This window comes from Daucus carota, chromosome 6 (assembly GCF_001625215.2).
Source record: "Daucus carota subsp. sativus chromosome 6, DH1 v3.0, whole genome shotgun sequence".
NCBI classification, from domain to species: domain Eukaryota; kingdom Viridiplantae; phylum Streptophyta; class Magnoliopsida; order Apiales; family Apiaceae; genus Daucus; species Daucus carota.
The window spans coordinates 37,197,479-37,215,671 of NC_030386.2; the positions used below are offsets into that span (position 1 = coordinate 37,197,479).

The 18,193-nt window shown below is 32.1% G+C and overlaps 2 protein-coding genes across 3 annotated transcripts; one reads left to right on the forward strand and one right to left on the reverse strand.

Moving 5' to 3' along the window:
• Window positions 1–1,782: 1,782 nt before the first annotated feature.
• On the forward strand, window positions 1,783–8,512 carry LOC108228066 (methyl-CpG-binding domain-containing protein 13). Of its 2 annotated transcripts, XM_017403542.2 has the most exons (7): window positions 1,814–1,993; window positions 2,901–3,024; window positions 4,361–4,534; window positions 5,131–5,226; window positions 5,399–5,545; window positions 6,413–6,548; window positions 6,959–8,512. In XM_017403542.2, exons 3-7 carry the CDS (start codon window positions 4,511–4,513, stop codon window positions 8,305–8,307), a joined length of 1,752 nt encoding a protein of 583 aa, XP_017259031.1. In that variant the 5' UTR covers window positions 1,814–1,993; window positions 2,901–3,024; window positions 4,361–4,510; the 3' UTR covers window positions 8,308–8,512. The 2 variants fall into 2 exon arrangements, with proteins under 2 accessions (XP_017259030.1, XP_017259031.1); XM_017403541.2 differs by lacking the exon at window positions 2,901–3,024 and having other exon boundaries at window positions 1,783–1,993.
• Window positions 8,513–8,771: 259 nt separating this feature from the next.
• On the reverse strand, window positions 8,772–13,901 carry LOC108224676 (uncharacterized). Its single transcript, XM_017399360.2, has 7 exons — window positions 13,763–13,901; window positions 12,573–12,746; window positions 11,364–11,504; window positions 10,104–10,212; window positions 9,935–9,996; window positions 9,384–9,487; window positions 8,772–9,254 (listed from the first exon to the last, which is right to left on the reverse strand). Exons 2-7 carry the CDS (start codon window positions 12,663–12,665, stop codon window positions 9,146–9,148), a joined length of 618 nt encoding a protein of 205 aa, XP_017254849.1. The 5' UTR covers window positions 12,666–12,746; window positions 13,763–13,901; the 3' UTR covers window positions 8,772–9,145.
• Between the last annotated feature and the right edge of the window lie 4,292 nt (window positions 13,902–18,193).

Here is an 18,193-nt window from a genome sequence, read left to right on the forward strand (position 1 = left end):
TAACTTATAGAACTATATTTATAAAAAGTGGGAACCTTAAAATACGTGACAAGTAGTGGTAAATAACTATAAAGTCAAGTGATGCTATATATTTGTGGAGTCTTAAAATAATTTATAAAACTAAATTTTTTAGGTTCTTAAAATGCCTCTTAAACTCTCGTACTTCAAGGTAAACTAGCTAAGAGACATATAAATGACTGTATATAATGTTATAGACACATATCATATCACCATAATATTGTAGACTACCACTATGTTTTTATAATGCTAAAAAAATAACATATTGTTAATAATCAAATCAAAACATAACGTTAGTGACAAAAAAAAATCCAACGTTTTTATAAGGAAAAAAAAACCAACATTAAATTTTATTCAGAAAAAATAAAATAAAATAATTTTTAAAATTTTTTGGAGTCTCAAAATGCGTGTCCAACTCTCGTCCTGCAAGGTAAACTACCTAGGACACTACATAAAGATATAGACACATATCAGATCGTCATTATATTGCAGACTAACACTATATTTTAATAATACGAAAAAAATAACATAGTGTTAATAATCAAATCCGAACCTAACGTTAGGGATAAAAAAAAAAGTCCGAACCTAACATTAGTGACAAAAAAGAAAAAAATTATAGTTCAGTGGTAGGTTTTTAAACAAATACTCCCTCCGTCCCCCTCAATTGTTTACATTGGAGGGGGACACGGAGACCAAGACAATGTATGAAAAATGAGTAAAGTTAGATGAAAAGTGGGTAAAGTGGTGGGACCTATCAATATTTAATAATAGATTTGAGATAGTGGAGGAAAGTAGTGGGTGTAATAGTAGGTTTTATTGTTAAATATGAGATAGTGGGGGAAGATAGTGGGTGTAATGATGGGAAAAATTTACTATTTATAGTAATGTAAAGAAATGAGAGGGACATCCCAAAATAATAACTGCAAAGAAATGAGAGGGACATAGGGAGTAATAAGTTCGGTGGGAAAAAAATCTATTTTCCCTAGTAATAATCAATAAAACTTTTTGTTTACGAATAAATCATCCATTACTTAGACAATAATGGGGTAAATTTTATTTTATTTTTTGACAAATAATGGGGTAAAATTTAAGTCATATAAATAGAACACACACTTGAAGCTTCCAGTACACGAAATACCCAAAGATTTTCTTTCCTTCACGGCTTGTTCGCATATTCAATGGTAGGCGTTCGGTTACGATTTACGGCTGTGTCACTAGTTCTCATTTTAGAAGTAGCACAACTGGGCGATAAAAACAAGAAAACCCCCAAATTCTACACTACTGCTCAGCTAAATTTGTATAATCTTGTGGGCACAGATGTCAGTCCAACAAATTATACTCCTCTTCGGTATATTCTTCTGGTTAAAATTAGTTGTTATATTTGACGATTTTGATTGTCAATTTAATTAATTTTGATCGAAAATTAAAACGCAATCACTTATTATTTGAAAACATTTAAAATTACATTTTATTTCACAGAAAAAGAATTAAAATCAAATCAGAAGATTATATGTGTGAATTATGAATATATTCTCAAATATTAAATAAGTAACCGTAGCCTCTCCTGTAACTTCCAAAATCTGATTCTAAAGATCTTTCAACTGAGAAACTATAATAATTTTTTCTGAATATCGACTAATATGAGAATTCGCATTTATCTCGCAATTTAAATTTTTTAACGAAAACACTAAAAATAGACAAAAAAGGGTGAAAGAACACGTGAGATTCAACATTCATCGCACTTGTACATACATGTGAGGAGTCACATTTAATGTTATACCGCTTTGAATAAGCCACGACTTTTTCGACTCAAAAACACTCTCAACTCTCCTTTACTTACCAGATTAAACATTAATAAACATTCTTCACAGATTCCGGCGGAGTGATGGCGGAGAAATCTTCGCCGTCGGAGTGGCAGCTTCCGGCCGGCTGGACCTCCACGGTCAAAACCTCAAAAAACGGTCGAAAATACAAGGTATATACTTTTTTTTTCTAATTGCTCAGTTTAACTTAGCTTTATTACTCATTTATTTACATCTATTGCAGTATAAGCTCAAAATCATGCTTTAATCTTGTATATATATGTATCTGAGTAGACTTATCTACTTAGATTAACTGCTGTGTTGTGTGCCTTTTACATCGGTGGTGTATGTGTGCTATATGATTTTTCGGGTTGTTGCGAAAGGGGGATCTTTGTTAAAAGTTTAGCAGGAGTGTGTTGGGATTCATTGATGGACTGTGGTATAGTTAAGATACCTCTTTCTCGCTGCTCCGTTTAACGGGAGATCGAGGGTTTCGAATCTTGTCAAAAACATGATGAGTGCGTTAGTGTGTTTAATTATAAGAAAAATAGGTTTGATGGGTAGAAATAAGGGGTGTTGTTCTATTTTCAATTTTCGCGCCAATTTTCAAAAGTAGTGAGTGAACCTTTTGTATGTTTAGGATCCGAAAACAATGAATAGTAGGTAGTATTTTTAGTATTGTGATAAATTAGTGTGTCCATGATCCTTTTTTTTTCAAGTATTTATTAATAGAGAAAAGAGAAGTTGACCAAAACCGAATAAAGGAGGTATGGGATATAGTCGTGTGTTGTGAAAGGTGTGTTTACTCGCGCATTGCGACTTTGAGTAAGATTTATAAGTTATATAGTTAAGTTCTTTTGTGAGTTCCAAATTGGAAACAAATTCCAAGTCAAAATCAAAGAACTTGTTTAAACTCGCAAGTCTGGGTGCAAAGCTCAATCGACCTTTTACTGGAGGAAACAAAATTTTTGATCTTTTCCACCTCAAAACCAACCAAGGAGCTTACTTTTTATCTCTTTGTTTTTGCTAAATTCTTTTTCCAATCTTTTTAAGCTAAATTTCTGTTTCGACTCTTCTCAGCGCCTTTTGAATGAGGATTTGAGAAGAGTTGCACTTTGGAGAGGACAACACGATGAAAGAGATAGAAGAATACGAGCACCCTAAGATGAAGTTAGACACCCTGAAGCATAGTTCTTGAACTTTGGTTGGTTGATGTATACTGACCTATTTCTGTATTAGTTCAGATTATGCATGTGCTATCATTTTGTTAATGATTTGAATGTTTATCAAATTTGTTCCCTTTTATGTATTATATCATTATACAATTATTTACACTATTTTAACTTTCTGTAAAAATTGTGTGGTTACAATTCCGAGTTGTTCCTTAAAGTTGACTTGTGTTCTTTATGAGTTTGTGCCTTCCACCTTAGAGATACTGGCAAAACAATATGATTTATGTATAGATAAGAACACAAGGTAAATAAAACGTTCATATATCAAGAAAATAATGCCTGGTTCTATAATACAAGACACGTTGCAGATATCACATTCTTGTTGGACAATTACTTTTTTAGTTTAGATGCAAGATTCCGCTGAACACTTATGGAATTCTACTGCTCGTTGAAACTATAATCTTTTTAGTTTTGTTACCGCCCACACTTTCCCTTGACCCATTTCTCCATGAGTTCTCTTACCAGCAAACAGAGCAATTCTGTTGGGTTTTTATCAGATCCGTAACCTGTTCAATCCAAGACTTTATTCCTTTTTCTAAGCTTATCTATGGCTCGTTACTACTAGTAGAGGGCAAGAGAACTTGACCTAAATTAAATAAAAGAGAGATAACATATTATTGTATTTTGGCAAAAAGCATGCTCACTCGCGCATTGCGCGAGTATGTGCAAGATTGTGAATTAAAAAGTAGTGGTCTTTTGTGAGTTTAAACTTGGAAATAAATCGCAAGTCAAAAAAAAAAAAAAAAGAAGAAGAGAACTTGCCTAAACTCACAAGTATATGTGCGCAGCTGAATTGACCTTTTTTTAAACAAATACAACTTTTGATTTCTTCTACCTTAAATTAAACCATGGATCATCTTTTTCAACTCGCAATGAAGAAAAATAGAATGTGACCGCCCTGTGATGGATTTAGAGTGTTAGACAATTATGAAGCATAGTTGTTGAACTTTGTTTTGTTGATGGACTATTTTCTAAGGACATGCTTCATCAGTTCCACTGGGCAAGTTTATGTGATAAGCTAGTATCATATGTCTAATATTCTAGTATTCCAATCGTGGGATGCATTTGCTCTTTTTTAGAAATATATTTTCATAACGGGGTGGAGTTTTGGAGGAAGGGGAGCAGTTCTTTAGACATATATTCGCACTATGAGTAGTTTGTAATTATTAGAACTTTAAATCAGCTGTTAATATACACAATTACATGAATAAAACCTAATATTGAATCAAAACTGAATTTTAGGATTTCTTACAGGATTTGTGAAGCCTTCAGGCTTCTTCTAACTTTGAATTATTTTGTTCATTGTAGTGCTATACTGATCCTTCGCAAAAACTCAAATTCCTCTCAAAACCTGAGGTGATTCGTTATCTTAACAGAGTTGAATCCAATCTCCCGCTCAAATCAGAAGGCAGTAGTGAAGATCCCGGGCCTCCTAGACTACCAGAAAAAAGCAAGGAGATGATCGTGCAATCTGACAAAAATGTTCGTAATTTTGTATTTCCTATATATGTTATGTTGTGTTTGGTCGGGGAGAAGGGATGAAATAGAACAGGTGAAAATAAAGGAAAACAATGGAGGTATTGGGGAAGACTTGACAAAAAAAAACAGTGAATGCAAAGTTTCTATCGACATTTGGGAAGAAAATGGGTATAAGGAAGAATAAAGCATTCCATGTGGAATGAGCAAAGGGATAAAATCTTTGTACATTTACTCATAATGAGTTCAAATCTCATCCCATTCCTTCCAAATTCATTCATCCAACCAAACACAACATTAGTTCCTCCACGCTGAAAAGAGTCTCAGTTCAGTAATATGTATTGGTGTTTAAAATCCTATAGTTTCAAATTATTGTCATTTTACTTATAATTAATTTGAGTAAAATCTATCAGGAACTGGTTTAAAGTTACCATCCATTGGAGCCTGGAGCCTTGGTATCTTGAAATTTTGATATATCCATATGTATATGAGGATTTTTAAGTCATGGTTATACATACTAAAATGATCCTTTTTCTGGGGTGGAGGAATTAGTTTTTGTTGGTAATTATTCTGTTAAGATTCTAATAATGTGAAGAGCATAGGTTGTAGTTGAGGAGGCTGTTGCAGAAGGACTGCCCCCTGGATGGATGAAGGAAGTGAGAGTTACACAAAGGGGTAAAAGCATCAGAAGAGATTCGGTACTTATTCTTTAAAAAATCTCAGGCCCTCTTATCTGTGTTTATTTTTTTAAATGAGAAACATAAATCAACTTTGAAAGTATAATGATTTGTATTATAACATACTTACAGTGGGCAGATGGTTTTTTGATGTGGTTTATAGTACGGTTTAACTGATATCTGTTCTCTGCAGTATTACACTGATCCTATCAGTGGTTACGTATTTCTCTCCTTAAAGGATTGTAAGCGCTATCTTAAAACTGGAGTATTAGGAAAGTCTTCATACAAGCCCAAAAATAAAGATCATGTAGATATGGAGCTGGAAAGTGATAATATATCTGTAAGTTTGCTTGCTCATTAGCTTCTCACTTTTATTGTTTTTGTCATTTGTAAACAGTGGCGGAACTAGAAATTCATGTAAGGGGGGGCGTCATATAAATAACATAATATTATAATGGTCATTAAATTTCTGATCAGAGCTTCCGGAGAATGGTGTTTTGTTTGCTAGGCGAGATGGGGAGTATCCTTACTCTGTTTCTTAACTCTATTTCTTGACTGTATGTTTTAGTGCGTGTATTTCTTTCTTCTGTTTTAAGTGAACTTGCTGGGTGGGCCTGGGCTATTTTAACCTATGGACTTAGGAAATTTATGTGTACAAAAGTTTTGATTTTATAATTTAAGCCGGGGCAGCCAGATCAATCAACAAAATGAAGCCTGTAAAATATTTTTACATACGAGTTAAGCAGGGGCAATGGACCCCCCAGTCTCACTGCTCCTTCCGCCACTGTTTGTAAATCAAGTTGGTCAGTAATTAGTTGTCCAATTTTTCTCTGTTCGTGTATTACCTACCTGCACTAACTGCTTTATTTCTCTATTGCCTGTTTTATCGAAATTTTTTTTTACATGTATCCTTTTCTTCATTTTCTCCTTGTTTAATCAAGTACTGCAAGTTCAGTCATTGGGTTAATGAATGGGCTTTATGGTTCTCTATTATATAAGTTCAGTCATTGTGTTTAATGAATGGGTTTTATGGTTCTCTATTATATATGCCAGATGACAGTTATAAGATTTATGTTGTTTGTGTCCCATTTGTTTGATGCTAAGTTTTACCTTTTCCTTTGATATGATTTGCAATTCATGATTTTAGAGTTGAGGTAAGACACAATAATAGTGATAGGGTGTTTTCTCTGTTGTGCATATTTGTCAGTCGCCTGCTATAGATCAAGGAAAGGAGGTACAAGACGGAGGAATTGATAAACCGGGTACTGAGAATAAAGAAGAGATACTTACTCCTACCATCACAGAAGATCACATATGCCTCCAGTATCCAAATTCTGATCAGAGTAAGCTTATATATGTAGCCTCATAATATGCTACTACTGCACTTCTGTTCCAGTTTCGCTGTACCTTGAATAGTTGTCATCTTCTGTTTATGTTTCAATTCTCTTCTTAACATGCATCTTTTTGGCTTTTGTTTCGTCTCCAGTTTTAGTTTCCATTTTCCTCTGTATGTAAAGCCTCTGAGAGTCTAAAACATTAGTCAGATACATTAGTTTGCCTTCTCTTTTAGTATTTTACTGTAATTAATAATAAGATAGAAAACCCATCATTACTAGTACTGGAATTTCATGCTGTGGAAATAAGATATCTTTTGGAAGTGAACCATGTCATATGGACACACGGGTTGGTTTTGTTAATTTACTGGATTGCATCTATCCCTTTGCATTTGTTTAATGTTTATTGCATATGGCAGGTAGAAGTGACGTAACAGAGAGTGATTTGAACTCGCAAAGTACCCAAAGTTTGGAGCAAGTAGAAGGGAAATCGGATTCCAATATAAATACACTTGTTTCATCTCCAGTGGTTGAAGATTATCCTAAGAACTTATTGGAAAATGGGGCGGAAATCCATGACACTGACAAGTTTGAGAACAGTAAAAACAAATCAAATTCCAAGAGGTCTTCTTCCTTTCCTCGCCGGGCTTCAAAGCGCCTCGCTGGCATTGAATTAGACCCAGTGCCTATAGAGTTAGTGGAAAATGGGGCAGTACATGAGACTGACAGGATCCAGACCAGAATAAACAAATCAAATGACAAGAGTTCATCTGACTTTCCTCGTCGGTCTTCAAAGCGCCTTGCTGGTGTTGAATTAGACCCAGTATTGGAGCTAAAAACTAATGATCGAACTCGTCGACCCGCAGCTCAACTGTCAGGAGAAGCAACAACTAGTTTTAGTGGGAAAACTCATGACTTGCCTACTACAGAAGAGCTTCCTGGAAAATTTGTATTGGGAACTATGACTAGTGAGCATCAAAGACTGTCTCTTGGCTTGCCCCCGGCAAACTTAGCAAATTATGAGGAGCCAGGTGTACAGGAGAAACAGTTACAATTCTCTGAAGAGCAGGCTGGGGAGAAGGAACCTTCACCTATTTTAAAAGAACAAGCGGCAGAGGAGAAACCTTTAAATGCATCTGGAGAGCAATATGAAGCTGAGGATTTAATAATGCTTTCTAAAGAAAATCAAGGCAAAAAGGAAAAACTTCTGTTTGTTTCGAAGGAGGAAACTGCAGAGAAAGAACATGCTAATGTTATTGATTCATTACTTGAATCATCTACAAACTTCTCTATGGCAGATATATGGCAAGACCCATGCATTGAGTTTGCCATTAAAACTTTAACCGGTGTAATTCCGATTGGGGAAGAAAACCAGGCTGATAAGCAGGCTGATAAGAATTCTGGGTCATCAGCAGAAATGTCTTTCTCGGATATATGGTCGGATCCTTGTATTGAATTTGCAGTAAAGACTCTTACTGGTGATTTACCCCTGGATGAGGATTTAAGTATGCAGAATCTTTTGCAGCAGCAAGTCAGCTCATCAGACACTCAAGGAGTCAGTAGTACTATGCCTCCAAACATAAATAGTTTCTGCCCAACTGATTACATATCACAACGTTGTAGTGCTGCTGAGAAGCCTCAAAATAGGGAGCAACAAGTTACGGCAGCATCTAGAATACCGCAAAGCAGCAGTAGAAGCTTGCAGACATCAGGCAGCACTGTCCTTCACCAAAGTATACAGGACAGAACCTCCAGTCAACATCCATAATTTACAGTATAATTCTTAGCTTATAGGTTTGGCAGAATTATTTAAGTTATATTAGGCGTTTTTCATCTTTGATGTTTGCAACTTGTAACTGGATCCAGGTCCTCATGTTTTAGCATTGATGGTAGGCTTTAGTTGCTTATCGTTGATTTGTTCAAAGACAAAACACTGAACATATAATTCAAGTTGGTCATTTGGTTTGATGAAAGGATGATAATATTCAAGCAACCTGCTTTAGTTCTTTTTTATCTTTTCTACTTGGGCTTTCTTTATTGGATGGATGGAATGAAGGGAATTGGAATGAAATTTGTATCCAAAATTGGGGGTAACTGAAGAAGTATATAAAATTTTCATTCTTTCATTCATTTCAGGAATGCATTATGGTGTACGGTTGCAAATATTATGGTGTCCCGGACAGATACACAGTGTCGCCGTCTGGTTCTGGCTGTATAACAGTGAAACTGAAGGAACATATAAATCACGCAATTCATGCATATTATGGATTTGGAACTGAAGTAATCATGAAATGTTTTACAAGGTATTGGCAAAAGCAGAAGGCATTATAGTAACTTACACAACTTCACCATGACCATCAAAGCATGAAGCCTTTACAATTTATAAATCTTTTATAAACTAAGCTCTACTATTTTGTATAAACATCATCTTTTTTTCCTAAATACACCAAAAATCAAGATATGACATGCCAAAAGTATGTTTTGGTGTGGCATGCTGGCAACAAGAAACTTGATGGAAAATGTAATCATTTGAACCAGTTTGATCCATTAAATCGTTAAATTAACCAAAAAGCTGGTACATTAATACCAAGTAGATATGAACTCTTCTAACTAGACACTGAATTTGCTAGGCCTGCACGCGCTCTCAACATTTCAGTTCTTTTACTTCTCTCCATTGCCTCAACTAGCCAATCTACACTTTCTTTAATTCCCAACCTGCAGTTAAATCCATAATAGCATTATGTTGTTTCCTACTGTGTTCCATTCCAGTGGAGGAAAGAATACATAAATGCTATCCATTCCCACTAGTTACATGATTACTAAATCCATAGTGGATCTACTCACCCGTCATATGCTGAAACAGCTTCATATGAATATGCCCTTTCGTCCAACTTTTTCAGATCAAGATACCGTGCAAGTTCTTCTGCTGACAAGGCTTCACCAAGATCCTGTCGTAGAGCATCACATTTTAGTCCAGAAATGACGAATATCAATTGAAGTAACAATGAAATATAAAGAAGCATTCTACAAGAGGAACAGGAGCATGTGGTTCAAACTTTTCTGTTTTGGAGCTACAGATAAATTTTGTAGTTTTTGAGAATGTGTGTACTCCCATTAGTAGCTATGATTGAGCATTGACATCACAGCTTAAACTTCAGTCCAGCCTATCAAGCTTGATATATGATAAACAAAAACTGAAAAAATGTTTACTAAATTTATATAGTAAACATGTGGGAAATTACTTCAATTTTATCATGTAAAAGAAGTTAACTAATATATTCAAAGTAAAACACATTTTCTCTTGCTTGATAACCTATAGAAAAAGTTTATACATAAAATATTGTCCAACTTTTCCTACTTGGCTAGATGACAGAGCAAGAATTTAGCTTACACACCTGCTTGTTTGCCAATATCAAAAGAGGAGCTCCTATCAGATCTTCGTGCCGAAGTACCTTTTCTATAGACCAAGTTCAGATAAAGGGTAACACAAGGTATACCATAGATAATAAGTAGGACAATCATTATGTTCTTATACACGAGCTAAACAAGCTGAATAGTACTTACCAAGTGCAGATTTCGAATCTTCAAACCGTGATGGTAAAGAAGCATCTATAACAAAGATTACAGCATGCGCCTCTTCATAGTACTTTTCCCATATTGAGCGAAGACCAGGCTAACAATAAAATGTTTTGCATCAATAATAGAGTTCTAACAGGTTTGAAAACTTCAAAGATGCTAGATTATTAGCTATATATATATATATATATATATATATATATATATATATATATATATATATATATATATATATATATATAAAATATTAATGCATGTTACAATAGATTCCACAGCTCAACTGAGCAGAATGATTCTACCTGAAAGCAAATTTCTTTTTTACTTGAAGAAAAAAATGATCCCCGACTTATCATCACTTTAAAAAAAATTCCAACATTTTGTAATCAAAGTTTTTAATTAGTGGAGACATGAATGTGTATGACTTGTATGAAAGCTAAAAATAAAGTGCAACCAACCTTAAAAAATACAAGAGCAACTCCACTTCACTAAAAATAATAAAATAGATGGAATAAATAGATGAGACACATTTCACGTCAAATACGTTCAATAAACACTGATAGTGGGGATGTATATTTTGTAACAGTATTTTGCTATGACCAAAGGTGTTTCAAGGACGAAATATAACACAAAAATTCATAGCAGTTAATACCTTTATGTCCATATAAAATCTGAAATGACATTGCCTTAACAAAGATTGTGATTATCTGTGTGGGAACCTAGTAATTCACACTCATGGGCATCAAATTAAAAAAATACTAGCAAATAAGTGCCTGGCGTTTCAAATCCCGTCTTAGATGTATATCTCAGCACTGAATTCTCATCCTATGTTAATAATCAGCCCATGCACAAGTGATGTAATCGGTCAGTGAAATTAGTGACTCAAAATATCTCTAGCACTATTCAACGGAGAGATGGCTCTAGCAGATTTTTGGATCAGCTCTTGGACGAGTGATTTCATTGGTCAAGGTAATGGTGGCTTGAAAGGCCTTTAGCATAGTTCTACGTGGAGACAGTTCTAGCAAATTTACAAGGGCAATCACCTTCGCTTACACTAGTGAGCAGTATCTCCAATCATCTTGCTTCTCATACACACTCACACATACATTAATACATTATGTTTTCTTTAAAATTTTCAGATAGAACATATGATATAAAGATATATGCATATGCAACTATTAGCTAGGATATATCCAAGGTGAAAAATAAAATTAGCATGTAAATAAACCACCAAAAGTAACATGTATATACCTGACCCCCAAGGTCCCAGAACACAAGTTTTGTGTTTGATGCTTCAATGCGACCAATATTGAGTCCTACTGTTGGAACAATTCGATCCGGAGGAAGGCCTTCCACATTTGAGTATTGAGACTTCAACTTCTCGAGTAATGTCTACAACAAATTTATAAGACAGTCCGTATTGTCAATTCTGAAAACAGTTAAAAATCTCAATACTTGTGGAAGGTCTTCCACATCTCCACAACATTTGAGTATTGACATTTCTGTAAATGCCAGCAATGTACTATATATTTCTTGACCATAAAATATTCATACACTCTCCGTGTCAGAATGATATCCTGTATATTTTAATTATATAAACACGTGTATATAACGTTTGTTCATGCACACTTAAAATAACTTCAATTAGTGGGGGGAAATTTACAATAATATTTCAAGCTATAATTTCATTCGAAAAAGAATCACCACCTAAGCATGTGTCCTATACAAATCATAACACAAAAGGACTCATTCCCTCCATCACTCTCTAATAAAGGTGATGTTCCAAAAAAACAAGAATTGAAGTCCCAATGGGGAAATCACCTTGACAAAACTCATGAGATGTATTATAACTAAAGACCAGATGTATATTTCTATTAACATTTACCAACAAAGAATGTTAATATCTCTTGCCACAAATGATTAACTCTGTTAATTGTCAACTGATATAATATACAGGTACACACACATCAAGGGTTGTATACAACCAGATTTACATTATTTTCGGGTTAATTGGCAAAGTCAACACTCATTGGGTCCAAATGTATCAAGTGAGTCACTCATTGTAAAGTGACTCAACTTATCCATACTAGGTGACCACGACCTTTCCATGGGAAAGTAATAATATTTATAGAGTGCAAGCTCATTACTGACTTGTTTGTGGTTTCTTGTGTTTTGATGTATGCTGTGATGGTTGAGTGTCTAGTATTAGCTGTTGACATGAATACAACTCTTTTCTTTAGGGGAAAGGAGGGCACGTGTCTATTTTTATGATATAAAGCTTTTAAGTCTATATGCTTTGAGCATGATTTGTTTCTAATATTATTCTTGAGAAGCTAAAAGTGTATAATTAGCATAAGCCATTGTCCACTCAGAACCACAGCATATGGATAACAGCTGAAACCATGAAATGGCCTAATACAACAATGCTGTTATCTAGAAGTAAAAAGGCAATAATTTTACCGTTTTCCCAGATTTGTCGATTCCAAGAATAAGAACATGGAACTCTGTCTTGGTAAACATGTACTTCCAGAATCCATAAAACAACGAAAACATTGCTGCTTCTTTATAATCTCTGTCCCCACCCTATGCTCAGAGATTTATTCTTCGGTGTAAATCTCCAGTCATATCATAAGCCTGGAATATACAAAAAATAAACAAATGAGGCCAGAATTTAAGTTATATATCTATGATAGCTAAAACAACTATGCACACTATTAAATTATATCACTTTGTCTAGCTCTGCCAACTCAGATTAAATAGCAAGAGCCTGATTCTATGTATGTTAGATCAAGCTTATCCAGAAATGCTTTCTTATTTGCATTCACGTCTTCTAGAAAGAGCCATGTTCTTCCAATGATGTAAATTTAATGAAAGGCATCGATTTTCACAAGATTCACAACTAAAGCTCCACTATCCCAAACATATTTCCCTGCATCTAAATACTTCATGATTCTATTTCTTATACTCAATTGTCGATGAGTAATTTAAAACAGACAAATGAATAATGATCTAGGCTAACCAAGTTCTATGCCAGAGAAGTTGACAAACAAGTTTTCAGTACATGTACATCCAAATACATACATGTCTGCACGCTCTAGCAGCTCAGCCCATCTGAGCAGGAACGCATCATAAACTAAATATACAAGCATATACTGAATTAATTTTTTCATATTTACTATTACTTCAGCTCATTAACCTCTTTCACATCCCATTCTGCCAAAAATCTTACCTCGACACTGCATTTAGCTCTGATAATTAGACCCCCCCAAAAAATACTCTCATTATAGAATACTCGATAGTTTCCCATCAAACCGTACTTCACATCAACAATCAACAACCCATTTTACTTCACACTACAACACATTAATTAATCAAAACAACCTGCCATATAATCATCAATTGATCACTATCCAAAATCTATCAAAACCAAAGAAAAATGATCCCAAAAGTACACAACAAAATTAAAATCCAGATCTCAATCAAATTAAATCAAACAAAAGGCAACCCACGATCAAAGAAACATTGGATCACCCATATGAAAACTAATATCATTGTTATAGCATCTGGGTTCAATATAATTCAACACCCAGATCAAGAAAATCTGTAAAAAAAATTGAAAAATTAAAGTAAATAAGGGTGGGATATCTCACAGTTGTGAGTGCAGTGAAGCATCAAAATTGATGGTTTGAATCAGCAAAGGGAGAGGCTTCCCCGAGTTGTGAATCAGTGTTGCCGTCTTCCTTTTACGAATTCTCACCGTTGAAATTTCTTAAAATTCCTTCGTAGTTCAAGCGTGTATATATATACGTGGACAGCAAATACATAAACAAATCACGAAATTTAATTAATAAATTTATCTGATTTAATTTATCAATTTTGAACTTTTATTTAGTTAAAATTTTCTAATTTTTGTAACTTGCAATCCATAATTTTCTAGTTGAATAATTATTTATCTATTCAATTTACTAAATTAAATGATCTAATTTTGATATAATTAAAGTTTGGTACTTAATAAAATTATTTAATATATTTATACAACTATATATTTATTTATTTCATAAATTAATCTTATATTTGAATACGTTAATATATAATATATAAATTTTGGTATTTGATTTATTCTTTGAAACTAAAATATATATTATTTGATGTCTATTAATTTTTATAATTTTGTTCTATAAAAAATAGTATTATGTTTTATTGGTGGTATCCATTAAATTTTATGATATTTTTTTATTTTCACAAATAATAATCAATCAATCATCAATATATATCAATATATATATATATATATAAAGGAGAATGCGAGCGTCTCTAGGATCGTTCGATTCAGTCTTCTAAATTTTCTTGAATTTCGGAGAGAAAATATAATTATAATTCAAAAAATCAGGTCCAAGAATTCTAAAAGTAATACAATTCTTTTTTTATTTAATTCTAAAGATGATACAGTTCTTTTCTTATTTGGTATTTCTTATTAAATTCTAAAGATGATACAATAGTATTTCTTATAGAATTCTAATGATGATACAATTCTTTTCTTATTAGTAATCCTAAAAGAAATATGATTATATTTATTCAAACTAATAATAATAGATAAAATACAATTTATATTTAAGTTATGTAAAGTAATATATAAAATTCTTATTTTCGATAATATATAATATATTGAAGATATGTTTAACGGGAACACGACTGAAAATAACTTTTATGGAATTATAATATTATTTCGTATCAAAATTTATAAAAAAGATTATTTATTAGTATTGTGTTTAAGGGGAGGACGGCCCAAATTAATTTTTACCTAAATAATAATATTTTTTTATCAGTATTATGTTTGACGGGAAAGTAGCTAAAACAATATTTTATCTAAATTTATAAAAAATTCATAACGCCGCCGCGAAGCGCGGAGTCTTCTGATTTTTCTTAAATTTCGGATAGAAACTATATAACTATAATTCAAAAAAAAAAATCAGGTTCAAGGATTCTAAAAATAATACAATTATTTTCTGATTAAATTCTAAAGAAGATAGAATTCTTTTCTTATTTGATTTCCACCTTCAATAACACTATTTAAACACAAAATAGTTAATAGTTATTGAATCTGCTCATATTTTTTATCATTGTTTTTTATTAAGCTACTCATATTTTGAGTAACAAAAAACCGAGCTTTAACTGAAAACACGACGTCGCATCCAACATCCAACACAAGGCACAATCTTATCCGAGTCCGAGCTTTAACTGAAATCAGGTTCAAAAATTCTAAAAATAATACAATTCTTTTCTTATTAAATTCTAAAAATAATACAATTCTTTTTTTATTTAGTATTTCTTATTGAATTCTAAAGATGATACAATTTTTTTCTTATTTAGTAATCCTAAAAGAAATAGGATTATATTTATTCAAACTAACAATAATAAATAAAATACAATTTATATTTAAGATTTGTAAGGTAATATGCACAATTCTTATTTTCGATAAGATACATAGAAGATGTACGTAGTTGAATTTTATATTATAAAATTTTATTTTCGATAATATATATTGAAGAATAATCTAATACTAGGTCCGTAATCAAAACTGTGTTTAAGAGTCTAAATAGTAGTTCGAATCATAAAATTTATTAACTCAGCGTGTCTAGAATTACTGAATTTAGTCTTATAATTTTTTTAATTATATTTCAAATTGAAAATAAAATTTTAACCTAATCATATATTGATTTTATGATAATCAAAATGATTCTTGATTAGTATTGTGTTTGACGGGCACGGGAGGCGGCCCAAACTAATTTTTATCTAAGTAATAATAATTTTTCTATTAGTATTATGTTTGACAGAAAAGTGGCTAAAATAATTTTTTATCTATGTTATAATATATTTTTTGTTAAAACAGGACCACAGTTCAAAATAATCTTTGTCCAATTATAATCCTCTCAACAACAACTTTCACGTCTTCTCGAACTTAGAGGGTGGTATTGTATCATCATTTTTAATGACCTTTAAAATCTAGGTGTATTCAATTAAGATTTTTAAATACTCTTTAAAAGTAAGTAGGTATTGTATGAGGATTTTTAAAAAGTCTTTCAAAATTTGAGGTATTGAATTACAACTTTTAAAGAGTTATTAAAATTCAGTTATTATTCAATATATCAATGATTTTGGTGGAAAAATATAATTGATAGACTTTTAATGACTTTTTATGAAAAATTGTATATATTTTTTCATGAAATTGTGAGGCCATTATTGAAAAGATTTGACATGACTTTGTATTCTCCCAATTAACCAGTTGCTAGAGCTACAGCTTATCACTTCCGGTTCCTCTCTGCCACAAGTTTTCTATCAGTATTATGTTCGACGGGAAAGTGGCTAAAATAATTTTTTATCTATGTTAAAATATATTTTTTTTGTTAAAACGTGTACACGGTTTTAAATAATTTTTATCCAATTATAATCTTTAATTTTATCATAATTAAAATAATTTTTATTAGTATTGTTTTTGACAGTAAGGGGACTCAAACTAATATTTAAATTATAATGTTCTGTTATTAGTATTGTGTTTGACAAGAGAGCGGTTCAAACTAATTTTGATCTAAATTATAATATTTAATTTTATCATAAAAATAATAATTATGGATTAATATTGTCTTTGACGGGAGGGCGGTTCGAACTAATTTTATTATTAGTATTGTGTTTGACAGGATGACCACCTAAACAAATTTTATACTAATTATAATACTTTTTATTAGTGATATGTTTAACCGGAAGATGACTCAAAATAATTTTTATGTTATCGTAATATTAATTTGTATCAAAATTTATACAAAATTTATAACGCCGCCGCGAAGCGCGGCTTTTTTCACTAGTATATATATAAAGGAGGATGCGAGCGTCTCTAGGATTGTTCGATTCAGTCTTCTAAATTTTCTTGAATTTCGGAGAGAAAATATAATTATAATTCAAAAAATCAGGTCCAAGAATTCTAAAAGTAATACAATTCTTTTCTTATTTAATTCTAAAGATGATACAGTTCTTTTCTTATTTGGTATTTCTTATTAAATTCTAAAGATGATACAATAGTATTTCTTATAAAATTCTAACGATGATACAATTCTTTTCTTATTTAGTAATCCTAAAAGAAATAGGATTATATTTATTCAAACTAATAATAATAGATAAAATACAATTTATATTTAAGTTATGTAAAGTAATATATACAATTCTTATTTTCGATAATATATAATATATTGAAGATATGTTTAACGGGAACACGACTGAAAATAACTTTTATGGAATTATAATATTATTTCGTATCAAAATTTACAAAAAAGATTATTTATTAGTATTGCGTTTAAGGGGAGGACGGCCCAAATTAATTTTTACCTAAATAATAATATTTTTTTATTAGTATTATGTTTGACGGGAAAGTAGCTGAAACAATATTTTGTCTAAATTTATAAAAAATTCATAACGCCGCCGCGAAGCGCGGTTTTTTCACTAGTATATATATATAAAGGAGGATGCGAGCGTCTCTAGAGTCGCTCGATTCAGTCTTCTGATTTTCTTAAATTTCAGATAAAAAATATAATTATAATTCAAAAAATATGTTTAAAGGATTCTAAAGTCAATATAATTCTTTTCTTATCAGATTCTAAAATATATAAAAGATATTTGAGTTTAAAGAGAAGAAGAATCTTCCCTTAGTCTGCACTCTGCTATGCTTGAACTCATGGAGAATGGAGGTGGTGGGCATAAGTTATGAACGCCTCTTTTGGTTAACCGTTAGTTTTTAAAGTTTGGCACATCTTTTGTTCTAATATTTTCAGAGCTCTATCGAATCAATTTTTTTATAATCCCGCGGGATTGGAAAAGAGTGCTAACAGGAAGATTGGGATTTGGGACACAGTTGTAACAGTCACACTTCATACAAATGCTCTTACCTTCAAAATTGTTGTAAAACCTTGCAGATTAATATTCTTGAGTTTATATATACAGAGGCAATCCAACAACGGAGGGCACAAGGACTTACGTAAGGTAACTGTATAATTGCAATTATTTATAATGAAATATTGCTAATAATTTTTGTG

Coding starts and splice junctions, on each gene's coding strand:
- LOC108228066 (XM_017403541.2), top strand. CDS start 1,904: ATGGCGGAGAAATCTTCGCCGTCGGAGTGGCAGCTTCCGGCCGGCTGG. Junction 5,546..6,412: donor TGGAAAGTGATAATATATCT/GTAAGTTTGCTT, acceptor CATATTTGTCAG/TCGCCTGCTATAGATCAAGG. Junction 6,549..6,958: donor GTATCCAAATTCTGATCAGA/GTAAGCTTATAT, acceptor TGCATATGGCAG/GTAGAAGTGACGTAACAGAG.
- LOC108224676 (XM_017399360.2), bottom strand. CDS start 12,665: ATGTTTTCGTTGTTTTATGGATTCTGGAAGTACATGTTTACCAAGACA. Junction 11,505..12,572: donor TCGACAAATCTGGGAAAACG/GTAAAATTATTG, acceptor AATTTGTTGTAG/ACATTACTCGAGAAGTTGAA. Junction 9,255..9,383: donor GCTGTTTCAGCATATGACGG/GTGAGTAGATCC, acceptor ATTTAACTGCAG/GTTGGGAATTAAAGAAAGTG.